This window comes from Triplophysa dalaica, chromosome 25 (genome assembly GCF_015846415.1).
Source record: "Triplophysa dalaica isolate WHDGS20190420 chromosome 25, ASM1584641v1, whole genome shotgun sequence".
NCBI classification, from domain to species: Eukaryota; Metazoa; Chordata; class Actinopteri; order Cypriniformes; family Nemacheilidae; genus Triplophysa; species Triplophysa dalaica.
This window is the reverse complement of record NC_079566.1, coordinates 15,408,991-15,422,382: the sequence shown is the minus strand read 5'-3', so window position 1 is coordinate 15,422,382 and position 13,392 is coordinate 15,408,991. Positions and strand designations below refer to the sequence as shown.

The 13,392-nt window shown below is 37.1% G+C and overlaps 1 protein-coding gene across 2 annotated transcripts in view; it reads right to left on the bottom strand.

The window, feature by feature from the left end:
• Positions 1-561: 561 nt before the first annotated feature.
• Positions 562-13,392, bottom strand: part of rapgef5a (Rap guanine nucleotide exchange factor (GEF) 5a) — a 37,556-nt gene continuing 24,725 nt past the window's right edge. For both annotated transcript variants that reach the window (XM_056741535.1, XM_056741536.1), the window contains exons 12-26: positions 11,087-11,165; positions 9,897-10,041; positions 8,692-8,783; positions 7,811-7,841; positions 6,500-6,578; positions 5,512-5,661; positions 5,335-5,432; positions 5,138-5,260; positions 4,876-5,054; positions 4,688-4,778; positions 4,551-4,601; positions 4,067-4,154; positions 3,654-3,718; positions 3,512-3,566; positions 562-3,271 (exon numbers count right to left, since the gene is read on the bottom strand). In XM_056741535.1, the coding sequence (XP_056597513.1) occupies positions 3,153-3,271; positions 3,512-3,566; positions 3,654-3,718; positions 4,067-4,154; positions 4,551-4,601; positions 4,688-4,778; positions 4,876-5,054; positions 5,138-5,260; positions 5,335-5,432; positions 5,512-5,661; positions 6,500-6,578; positions 7,811-7,841; positions 8,692-8,783; positions 9,897-10,041; positions 11,087-11,165 (1,445 nt within the window). In that variant the 3' untranslated portion in view covers positions 562-3,152. The remainder of the gene's footprint in view (positions 3,272-3,511; positions 3,567-3,653; positions 3,719-4,066; positions 4,155-4,550; positions 4,602-4,687; positions 4,779-4,875; positions 5,055-5,137; positions 5,261-5,334; positions 5,433-5,511; positions 5,662-6,499; positions 6,579-7,810; positions 7,842-8,691; positions 8,784-9,896; positions 10,042-11,086; positions 11,166-13,392) is intronic.

Below are 13,392 nucleotides of genomic sequence, written 5' to 3'. Positions count from 1 at the left end.
ACACCTATTTTTGGCTTTGACAATAGTATCTTGTGGGAACAACCTGCTGCTTGTAGACAGCAAGGCAAATGACATGAGAGTGATTGTTAGAATAATGCCCATGTTGATTACCATTGTTTAAATTAACTTGTATCTATGAGCTTTAGTGATTACCTAAAGTATCGATTTATAAGCTAAATTTAAATGAAGCAAAGATTGATGGTTCCATAAAAACATAGTAATGATTAAATGTGAGCTTAACCCCAAACATGTTATTATTTTCTATCAACGTTTTCAAAATATATTTATAGTAGACAGAATTGCCTTGTATGTACTGGTAGTTTTGATATGCATTAAACTTAAATAATGCAATAGCTGTCTAAATGAAAGAACTGCTCTCATTACTGAACCTTTGAATCAAGCTTGGTATTTGTAGGTCTAATTAAAAAAAGACAATGGTATACAGTATAAAGTAACAGAAGTATCAAACACATCCTCCATGTAGATTAAAATTTACAAATTGGATGAGCAAATAATTTCTGATAATTAACAAAACATTATAATCATTCATGTGAGAGAATGTACTGTTACATAAATCTTTTATTGACTCTTTTGCTTTTGAACATTATTGTAAAAATGCAGGTTATAGAAAAGACGTGTGTTTCTATAGCAACAGAGGAAAAACCGTACACCTGTAAATATATTGCTTTAAAACCCTTTCTCTTTTTAAACATTGAGTCTTATATTCAGAGCATTGCTAGATTTACATTTGCAGATTACATCAAGACCCCAAAACGTTTATTTCTTAGTGCCTTTCCATGAGCTTCCGTAATATGATTACAATATGAAAACATCATTTGACAATGGCAAAGTAAATGTAGTTTCTTTTCAAAATAAAATAATTTGTAATCTCTCGTCGTGACAGCACAAGACGCAATCCAAAATCCAGCAGGACCGTCTGTTTGTAATACACCCCAACAAAGTTTAGACTTTCAGAAAACAGCAAACCTCAGAAATATTCATTTAAACATGAGTTAATCTCTCAATGCTGTCAGAAACATGATCAGACCACAAAAAAAAACAAAAATATAAATGAAAAATCTATGAAACCTATTTGAAAACTATTAGGATTTATTTTTGTTGTGACAATTAAACGCAGATTTTACTTCATCGTTTACCTCATTTACATTTTGTTTTCATTTACTTTTTTGCACTTAACAGCAATTTTCACAAAAAATTAAAATGTCCAAATGCAAAAACAATATCTTAAAAAGATCGTATCTTTATGATCGTAAAATAGGCTTCATTTTGTTTATGCACATTATTACAGTAAATCTCCTTAAATTTTGGGGTGAAATATTACCTGAACATTTCTTGCTTGACACTTACAGAATTGTTGACCTACAGACGCAATTTTAACACCATCTGTTGTTTAAATGGCAAATCTTACATTCTTTACCCTGAAATATATCTCCAAACACAACATAACACAACTGATTAAACATATTAAATAAAATCTCTTGTTTTCATTTTCACATGTTTGTGATTCTGTGGCAGTGAGTAAAATGCGGCAGTAGGGATGTGCACAGATTTCAAAGGGCAGCAGTCCAATCTTATGTCTTTTTAAAAATACTGTAGAAAATCATGCTTCCCATGTAGACGTCTGTGATGTCGAAACTGTGAATCTTTCCTGAGCTTTTCAATTATTACAATGAAACCAAACTGAGGTATCATAAATAAAATGCAACGACGTAATCCACCTAATAAACGCTGACATCTTGATATCAAATCCCACTTTTTTCTGATATTTTTTTCTGAAAATCTGAATGTTAGTGCACTGAAGCATCACTTCAGGACAAACCGGGGGTGCATCTAAGGCTTTTGAAACATTTGACACGAGATTAAAATCTTCTCATATTGCATTCATCTCCCATAATAGTGCTTGGCACGGAAATGTGTGTGTATGCAAACCACCAATGACTTTTTTCTTTACATATATAAACGTACAGTATATACATTCTTCCACGATAATGTACAAACCAAGATGTAAGTGCAAATACAATATGCATGCATGTTGCTTTAAGATTTCTTTAAAACTGAAATGTTTTTGACACAAGAGCTTCAGTACTGTGAATATAAACCCTATTGAAATGCAGTGGCGTTAGAAAGCAGCCAAACTCCACGAAAACAACCTGTTCAAGAGCTTTGAGCATCAAACAGACAAAAACAATGAATGAAATAATACTGGCAGGTCACTGTACACATTACACTCCATAAGAAAAGCTTCAGTCACTGAATTGTCACAGAAAACCGGCTGCGGTCACATCTCACATGAGCTAAAACGTGGAACCTTAAATAAGAACAAAAAGCTGAAAGTCTTTAAGAAGAGGAGTCAGTATAAAGTGAGTACTTGATGACATCATCGTGAGTTTATCAAATGTGCGCTGTCTGTAGGGCCGGGCGATACGTCAGATACGTCACAAAATAGTTGTGATCATTTGGCTGGCGATTTAAAATAAATATCACTTTCAATGCAATTTAAACTTTGTTGAAGACAACTTTAGATTTACAAAAGTCTCTGTGTGTCATTTTGTTATATTTTAAATGGTAAAAATAGGTGTAAATAAATATTGCTGTTTATTTATTGTTGTATATAAATTCAAAATGGTTGGTTATTTGAAACTAGATATTGACTGCATTTCCATTAAACAAAAGTTTGTTGAAACGTGTGAAACCAAGTCACTCTACTTAAGAGCAAATATTAAAAAATCGAGATCAAAAATATTAATATATTAAATATATTAAATATCGCCCAGCCCTGACCGTTTGAATGATTTAATTCACACATAAACATCAGCACACATTTCCTCGAAGATAAAAAGCCATGTTCAGTAAGATTTCAACAAAACATTTTTTGCGTTTTGCAGACAGGAAACGTTTCATATCAACCAACATTAAACTCTGACAATAGTTAATAAACAATTTAAGAGTAAAAGAGCACAACCAGTGTCCTCTAACACGCTGAAGTTCTGTGTTCTGGTGTATTTGGCTGTGAAAGTGAAACGCCTTCTTGTGAAACACAGATACATTTTAAACACAGTCTCCATCAGTCTGTGTCCAGTGTGTGAACAGCTGAACCTGTGTCTGAGATGAACGTCCATCAGGTGGCGCTGTTAGACTCTCGGCTCCAGCCTGTGAGACAGTTCAAAGAGCGTCTGCTGATTGTCAATGATGTGAAGGAAATGAACGCTGGATTTCACTTCAGCACTCTCAAACTGTGACACTTCATTTCCTGTCGAGGGAACATCCAAAAATCAATTGAAGTGAACAGTCAGACTGTTTTTCACCTTATTTTAAGACCAAAGTGTCAGAGATTATGAGCCCAGGAACACCCCTAGCAACACCTCAGCATCCTCTTCCACAGCAACGCCCTGGAAACCACCTGTAGGCTTTGCATGCGCATACATTTCATAGTACATATATCTTTACTGTCATGTGACATGTTCTGTCCAATCAGAAGAGAGACACTGACCTGTCTGATCGGTCTGACAGTGGCGAATGAGTCGGACCGTTTCGGCGATCATGTGCTAAGGAGAAACAAGAAGAAATCCTCTTCAAAACATCATCATCATTTCATCGACAGATACAACTGTAGTATTCAGGGACACAATTACCAGTTTCTCAAAATTGACGAGATTATCGTGAAATGTTTTGTTCCCCTCGTGAATGAAGGTGATATCTGAAATGAACATCACAACATTAAGAAACTTAGATGCTGTCGTCATATTTATAAACTCTTTTTAACGTGACTACATTCCATTTTGAAAACATCCTTCAGTGTTGTTTTGTAAATAATATAAACCGTATATTTATAAATAAAGTATGAAGTTATTGATGTTTATCTATCATTTATTAATCAATTAACTGCGTTTACCAAACTAACTGACCAGCACATTGGAAAAAAACTAAAGTAAATATTTTGATATAAAAAAGTTGTTTTGTCTATGTGGTCCAGTTAACAGTTTAACACTTTAAGCATCATCATTATTTTCGGGCTCATGTGACAGGAAGTGGGAGGAGCTCTCACCTTTGAGCAGCAGAGGCATGAAGGGTATTTTGGGAGGTTTCATTTTCTTGAAAGCTTCTCTGTAGGCCTTGTGGTTCATGGACGGATCCTGAAGGACAGAGAGCAGACATCTCATCTCATCACTGCACTTTCAACATTCTACATATATAAACATTTCTATTGTCAGTGTGATTCATCATTGCACATCATCTCATGTTGTTATGTATTTGTGACCATGCCTGTGAAAACCAAGTGTCAAAATCTCATTTTGAGTTTGATTTCAACCATTCATGTTACTATGGTTTTAATCTTTGACAAGGTCTTACTCAGTCAACATTAAAGATATCAAGGTTTTGCTGTCACAGAATGTTCTTTACATGATGAAGGAGGATTTTAAAACAGTAAAATAAAAACAGTAAATCCCCGAAAAGACACTTTAGTCGTATATAAATTTGATCAGAACCCCACAACCATCATAATGGAAGAAATTAGTTGTTATTGGTACCGTCAACAGCTCGAGCTCGGACAGAAGCTTCTTGAACTTTCCAGGAACTTTCTGTACATGTGAGAAAGACAGAAACATGATTTAAATGATGTTGATTTAATGTTTTCGTCAGGAGATGAAGTTAAAAGAGATTTTACCTCCCACGTCTGATTGAGACGACTCACAGAGGCCGTGTTCAGACCCATGATGACAGCGAATGAGCAGTTCAGATTCCTCTGTGCTTTACAACTAAAATATGACAATAAAACACACACACGCGTATGAAAGCAAACACAAACACAAATGACGATTCATTGTTCACTCAAGAGCTTCTTAAGAGACGTACTGAGCAGCGATCTTGATGAACTTCTTGAGCAGCTGGACTCTTTTTCCCAGCGACGGACAGAGCAGGACCTCAGACATCACCCACTGCTGGACCTCATTACAGCGCTGAAGGAGAAACTCCAGCGCCACCGTGTGGCCACTGCTCGCCTGACGACTGAACGTGTAGAAGATCAACTCTTGCTGTGGAGAGAGAGAGGAAGTGATGTCACACGAGAGGAGGAGAGAGTTCATGGCCGGAAAAATAAGTCCGGAGTATGTAAGACCTCGTGAACGGAGTTGAAGAGATTCCAGTCGAAGTTGGTGAGAGCGACAGCCACGTCCCATGTGTTGATTCCTAGCAGTCGGACGGGCTTCTGACCCAGCTCTGGACACTCCATCAGAGGAGGCTGTGAAAGAGAAGAACGGCATTAACATCTTCTGGGAAGAATAGTTATGTGAAGAAAAAGTGTTTTTCTCATACCAGAATCTCAGTGAGGTCTTTGCGACAGGCGGTCAGTCGACCTGGAGTCCCCAGAGAGTCTGAATAAATACTTTCATGAGGCTGAAGAACTCGCTTCTCTGGAGGACACAGATAGAGAATCAGGATATCGTGTTCGTGTTGGTCTGTGTGTGTTTGTGTGTGTGTGTGAGCGCTGACCTCCGCTGTATGTCTGGACCACCAGCATCATGTCGTCTTCACATCTGTCCATCCTCTGAGCGATGATGTGCAGAAGTTCTTGAGCCACGACTGCAGGTTTAACCCTCATACTGAGATAAGAGTCTGAGCTCACGTACACACGACACATCACTGACACACACAGAGAAAGACAGTTCACATTTTAAAGTCATTTTTTATAATAGAATCAAGTGCCCAAGTCACTACATGAAATAATTATATTGGGTATTAAGTTACAAATTAAGAGTTTGGTTCCAAAATGAGATTTTTATGATGTTATCACATTTTTATTGCGCTGTATTGTGTTGGTTAGCTGTATTTTTTTTATTTTGGTTTTATTATCATTACACAACTCTACAAACAATCATTTTTGAACCAAACTCTTAAAATATTAAACATAATTCATATTCAACTTTTACCATAAAACTGTTGTGTTAAATTTTATATTTAGACCAGAGTTATTATACTATATTTTTAATTAGCTTTTATTTAGTTCATTTATTTTTCATTTACACATATACATTTTATGTTAATTTTACTTACTAAGTTTTTTGGCATATCTTTTTATCGTTGTATAATGTTTTATGTTGCTATATAAGATTAATTGATTTTTAAATCAGTTTTATTTTACAGTATCAGTTTTTGTTTATTATTACAATTTTAGTGCTTTAAACTTTTAAGGCAACATTTCAATTCAAAGTTTTATTTTTAGGTCAATACTTAATTTAATTCCAGTGAACAGAAACACTTTCAAAGTTAAAGTTTTATTAGACTAAAATAACCTTGATTCAGACATCAGAAAATCTTCAAGCTTTAATGACATTTATTTAGAAAATGTGGCAAGTAGATCCTCGTTGCAGACTTCTTCAACTTTTAAAGAAATGTTCACCAGCTCAGCATCTCAGTTTCATCAAGTTAATGTTAAGACAGTGAGTGTAAAGTGATGTAAAGTGATGTAAAGGGCTTTTACCGTCTTTACTCTCGATAGGAGGCACTCGGAGCTGAACGCTGTTCTCCTTCAGACTCAGCTGATGATAAAGAGCTTTGTTCTGTCAAAACAACATCATGACACACAACTGTAAATAACACTGACACACACCTGATATCCTCTCTATTGGGTTAGTAGTTCTAAAAATTAGACAAAAAAAATAAACTATCTTTAATGGCTTTTAGTTCACATCTGCCAAGCTTTAAGCTCATAAAAGCAGATAACTTAATCAGAATAAACTAATAGAAGTGAGACGTTAAGGTGAAAATAAAACTGTTCAGCAGATATTTATAATACATGTCATTCCTTCCATTCTGAAAATACTAAAGAGATCAACTGCCTCTGAACATGTAGTTTTCGTCTGTCATTTACATAAAAAAATGATCTGCTATTTAGAAAAAGGACCTTGTTTAATAGAAATACTGCACATAACCACAGCACAGAAAATTGAGTTCACAAACTTGTCATTTTTAAACTACATGAAGAGTTTATTTCCAAAACGAGGTAACTACTTAAGATTGTTCAAAAATCATTTTTGTCACGTCGTGGTGCAGGCACCTCTGTTCGCCACCTGAGGGCGCCATTTCACTCTGCGTTCTGTCTATCTCTCCTTATAATGTATTGTTTTCACCTGTGTCTCATTCCCTGTTTGTCCCTTCATATGTGTATATATAGCCCTTGTGTTCAGTTGTCTGGTGTGTATTATTGTATGTATGTTTCCCTCGTGTTCCCTGCCTGGATTTAACCCGTTGTGTGCATTTGGACTGTATCGTTATAGACAGAAGACAGAGTGGAATGGCGCCCTCAGGTGGCGAACAGAGGCGTGACAGCATTCCAATTAATATCACTCAAACTGGAGTCGGTTTGTTTTGATTTAAGGCATAATAACTAACATAATAAACACATTAAAACACGATAACATAATAAAAAAAGATTTTTGAAAATATTAAAAAAGGATTTATCTCATTTTGGAAACAAACTCTTCATATTAGGGATGCACGCTATGTAAATGTTTGCCGATAACCGATAATTCTTGAACAGTGGAAGCCAATATATTGGCCGATAAACACGGTCAAAATAGTAATATAACATTTTCTAAGACTGAAAAGTCTTTTCCCCCTGAAAATCATGTTTTAAGCTGCTATAACACTCACTAAAGATTATTTAACATTTCTGGTATAATATTTATTTCATAAACAAATTAAAGATGTTCTTCCAGAGCAATCCAGAAAGGTGTTCTCAATAGCAACGAGTCTAACAGGTCTCAAAGAATAAATATAAAGCGTCTCTCACCTTCTGGTGTGGAGAATAGTCATCCATTGTGCTGAGAGGAGAGAGAGACTGAAGTTAGACAGAAATACACCATCACAACATTCACACACAGAAGTGACAGACACACAGATATCTTTGGTTTATTTAACATCTCTGTCAGCCGATCATGAGTCTGTCACATGTCTATCAAACAAGCACGTTTGGAGCGTGACGTCACATGACAGCGTTCCTTCTGATCAGACATTATTTACAATCCATCACAAGTGTTTGTTAGCTGTCATCACAGGGAGTTCATTGGTGAGACTCTGGTGTCGTCTCAGTTTGCTCTCCACTGAATCTCTATGAAGTCTTGAGATGGATTGTGATATCGCTCGTTTCACATACGGACTCACCCAATTACCCATCAGCCCCCAGCTGCCTGAACATATGCCACATCACAAGTCAATCAGACGGTGTGTTTCCCCGCCCCTCACGGCGATCATTATTACACCTCATTTAGAGGATTATGACACGCATGAGATCACCAAAGCCCTGCGGAACACGAGGAACCTGAACGTGGGATCCCAGCCGAACGGGAACCTCTCCACGCTGATCTGACACCAGTGAGGATGAGCTGATGAAAGCACAGCGTAAGGAGCTCAAGACAGACGCTCGCCTCCTAACCAAAGCTCATCCGTCTTCAGGACGTTCTCTCGGCCTGTGTGCATGTGTGCAACGCCACATTTCTGGCATAATATTACAACGATATATTTTTTTTTATCTTGTTTGGTTTCATTTGTTTTTCTTTTGAATTTTTTATGAATCAAAAACACAAGTGAAAGATGGGATGGAACACTTTCTTATAAAAAGCACCCCCGAGAGGGTTCTTTTATTTTGCAATAAAAATAGTCGGGCACACTTACTGTCTGCGGCGCAGAAGTTTCTGGAATTCCTTCAGGTCCTTTTCCAGTGTAGGAAACTCATAAACGTCTTCTAAAACATATCGATACAGCGTCTGCAAAGAAAAAATAAACAAACCAATAAACCAAAGATTCGAGGAGAGTATTTAAATTTCTAAAAGCTGCTTAAATTGTCCCCATATGGTCTCTTGCCATTAAGAATATATTTTATTTTTTTGTTTTCTGTATTTCTTAAATCTTTTCTATACATCTTCTATTTATAATAATATGTTTTTATTGTAAACATGCCTTGCAAAACTGTGAAAGTATATTATAGAAATACATTTAAACTGAATGACCAGTAAAATTTTCAATGACAGGACGCAGCAGACAAAAGCGCAGACATTGAACGTTTGTGTTTCCAACTCCTGATTTATCACCATCTCACGTGGAGGCCGCTCGTGTGTGTATGTTCACAGGAACTTGACCTTGCGTTCACGCTGTGGCTCATTTATTACCCAGCATGCATTAGACATGAATGTGACGCGCTGTAATACATTCCTCAACTCACGCTGGGTGATGTCGGTACACAAACGGCTTGTGCGTTTGCTGTGTCTGTTGTGTAAAACATCTCGGAACATCAGTGGATTGTTCTCAGGGGCGCTGTAACATTTGATGGGATGTGACACTGTCGTGCGTCTCATGCGTTATTTAGCCACTAAAGTGCGAGATGTGGCTTCGGAGCGTGTCTGATCCATCAGCCCTCTTTTATTCCGCCTGTTACCAGGCAACCGTCACCTGGGAAACGCTCCATGTGATGATGTGTACCGTGACCGTGAAACAGCCCCGTTGCTGCAGTGACACTGCCGTTGTCATGGAAACACGGGCGAGCGAGGGCGTGAGTGGGCGGGGGAGAAAGGCAGGTAAGGACGAAATGAGAATCTGTCTGTGCGCGTCTCACGCTGAATCTATTATTTCGTCTGGGCAGCATCCACATGAGACATACAGGGAATGTCACTCATTTTGCACTTTTAATCATGCCTGAAACTCAAAAGGATGCATGTGCAAAAGAGCAAAAAGAGAAAAACCACGACAACAAACTCAACAGCAGTTTATTAACATTAAACCTTCAGGGATCAAATAAAACACTAAGTAGTATAATAGACGGAGTACACACTAGTGTTGTATTTTGATCACAGCTCTATTCATCTCTGATCTGATGTTCTCACCTTCATGAAGAGCTTGACATTCTCCTCCTCTCTCAGAAAGTCTTTATAGAGCGAGCTCCACTGAGACACCAGGTGCAGTACCTTCCTCTTCCTGTAGAGGGCCTCCTTCCCTTCCTCCTTACCCCGACAGCGCTTCGTACAGTAGGTGAGACCAAGTTAAAGACTAATAACAACACCAATGAATCAGTAAATCACTGGATCAACTTCAATGGACCACCAATGAATGAAAAGGTATGAGTCACAATGGTTAAAAACATTTGACTTGTATTTGAATGTGAAATTGAAAAATGAAATGATTTTAAAGATGAATTGAACTGATGGCATCATTTGATCATATCTTTATAAATAAATCAATATATTTCACACTAATATTGTAACTGTGAACTCTTTTAGCTATAATCTTGAACTGATGATCAGATTTTGTGAGAGACATTTATCGACACTACAACATTTATGAATCTATAATATATCTAAAAAAAGGAAAAAATGGATATACGCTTAAATCTTTAATATGTGACCCTGGACCACAAACCGGTCTTAAGTACCACAGGCCCATTTTTTGTAAAAGCCAAAAATACACTGTGTGTCAAAATTATAGATTTTTCTTTTATGCTAATAATCATTAGGATAGTAAATTAAGATCATGTTCAATGAAGATTTTTGTAAATGTCCTCCCATAAATATATTAAAACCTTGTTTTTGTGTGTAATGTGCTATGCTAAGGACTTCATTTGGACAACTTAAAAAGCGATTCTCTCAATATTTTGAGCCCACGGTACCAGATTTACAAGGAAAAGTTATTTTACAGAATATGTCAGGCGCCCCCAGCTGCCGGATTATTTCAGTTTTTACAATTTAAGTGCTATTTGTAAGCGATGTTGTTAAGATGATATTTGTGATGTCTGCCAGAGATAGTCTCACCGAAGATAAAGAATTTAGAAAATGTGAAAATCAGTGTTAATTACATCTAGGCTTGGCAATAAGATACGAGATCAGAAATCTGCAATAAAACAGAAATAGAAAGAAAGAAATATTTTATATTTTTAATAAAATGTTGTGATATCAGCTGAACGGGCAGAGCACACACCAAGATCAAGTCAAAGACATGAATGTAAATGCGAATCATGGCCTCAAAACCAACTTTAGTATTGTTGTTTTTTCCACATGCGTGATGATTTATGAAAGGATATTGTCCCAGCAGGGCTTGACAGAGTTCACTGGTAGACATGAAGACCAGATACGTCAACAGAAAATCATCCAGAAGCATTTCTGTAAAACAAACGCAGGAAAACCTAATGAAGCGACAGCACATCAGCAGATAACAGCACACGCTTACACAACATCTCACACATGAAGAGATCTCTCCTGTAGGGCACGTTTAATGACAACACTCATGACATTCATTCAAATGTTGAAAAGATTATTAGTGTTGTTTACTAAAGTGAGTATCTTTAATACACACAGAGAACATCTCAACCCCCCGACTGTGACCATTAAACTCCAGCATGTGTTTGTGCTGTTTAACACCCAAATATTCACATAGAAAATTGTATTTATTCACCCTCATCATGTCATTTTCAACCTGTATGAGATTCTTTCTTCTTCAGAACACAAAAGAAGATATTTTGAAGAACGCCGATAATCAAACAACATTGAACCCCATTGCCTTCTGTTGTATGGCCACAAAACCACTGAGACGTTTCTCACAATATCTTCTTTTGTGTTCCACTGAAGACAGGGTTGTGAGAGGAATAAATAATGACAGAATCTGTATTTTTGGAAGTGAAATCAATGTAATCGTGGTCTTACTCAAGTCTAGATGTTTCGTTCACACCGTCTGGTTTCTAAAAACACATCTGATCTTTTTCAGCTTTTCTGAAGCGCCTCATTTCCCTCTGGAAACACCGTTGAACAATCTCTTCTGTATAATCTCAGCCGTCTCTTAACAATTATCACCAGATCAGATCAAACACGTTCCGTTTCAAGAGCTTTAGCATTTGAGTCGGTGGACTCTTTCTCTGTATCACACAATGACCGCTGCATTATGGGTAACACCCAACAGAAACCACACCCCGCTTGACATTTTACATGGTTGTGATGGAGTTTAATCTGACGTACGGTAACATTTGAAAACAAAAGACCACTCGATCACAGCATCTGAGGGCGATCGGGCGTTTCTAATGAGAGAACACCCATAACATCTGAAGGTCATGACAGAGTCATGTGTGCTGTTGTAGTAATCAGTTGAAATGCGACGGATGTTTTCAAGCATCTTTGAGATGATGCAAAATATGCCAATTAAAGGTACAGGTGACCATTTATTTACCCTCGTGTCACGTCAAACCTAACGTATTTTAAAGCATGTTGACCAAACATGGTATGAACACAATACCACTGAGACATTTCTCAAAATATCTTCATTTGTGTTTCACTGAGGAAAGTTATCATAAACAAACACATGAGAATGAATAAGTGATGACAAATTCACGTTACCGTACAGCTCTTACGTCCTGATGATAATAATGATTCCCGTCTCAACAAACACCTCTTCAATTATCTTTCTCTTCTTGTTAACATGACGGGCGTTTAAATCCTAAAGCTGCACATCTGCCAGCACACTGGTAATTACCCAGAATGCACCGCGGGGTTAATTCATCGCCTGTGGGTGTGTCATACATTAAACAAGGGCGAGGAAGCAGAACGTGAAATTACACACTCGAGGAAAAATAATCACCTTCACTAACCCTCTTTTATTTGACTTCTTTAAACCTACACGTTGAAATATCTCAACTTAAAAAAAACAATATTCAAGAATATTATTAAAACAACTCAAATATTTAGCGATACAACTTTTTTTTAGAATGTGTGTTGTGTAGCTGTGTTTGTGTAAACTGAAGCTCGGCTTTGAAAAGAATTGAAGGAGTTTTGGCAAACATAACACACACTACATGAGATAAATATATCGAGTCAAGACCCAGGAGATCGTTTGCCCAAAAAAATGTCCAATAAATGTCAGGGTCACTTAAGGCCATAACATGTCCTCCAGACGTCACTTTCGCCTCCACCGTACTTCATCTCCTCATCTACTGATAAATCAATCTGACAATGCTGAGCATCAGAAGATTTCTCCTCAAGCATCAATATCTGGAGGAACCTGAACGAGTAAAGACGACACCCGTGGGCACAAAACCCCAGAAGAGAAACCAAAAGAAACACAAAACATTCCTGAAAGAGTTGAAACACGCCACATGTTTCAATAATTGAGATGTGGAATGTGTGATCGTGTGACTCCTGACCACAAAAACACATCAAATAACACAACAGTCCACATCTCACCCACTGAAACTCACACTGAAGTCTCAAGAAACCTTTATGTTTTAAAATTAAGTTACTTAACTACGTAAGATATTAGTTTACAGAAAAATACCTGCCAATGTGGTAAGAAAAATAAACATGAATCATTTAATAATTTTTGTTTTGTTTTTCCACACCATTG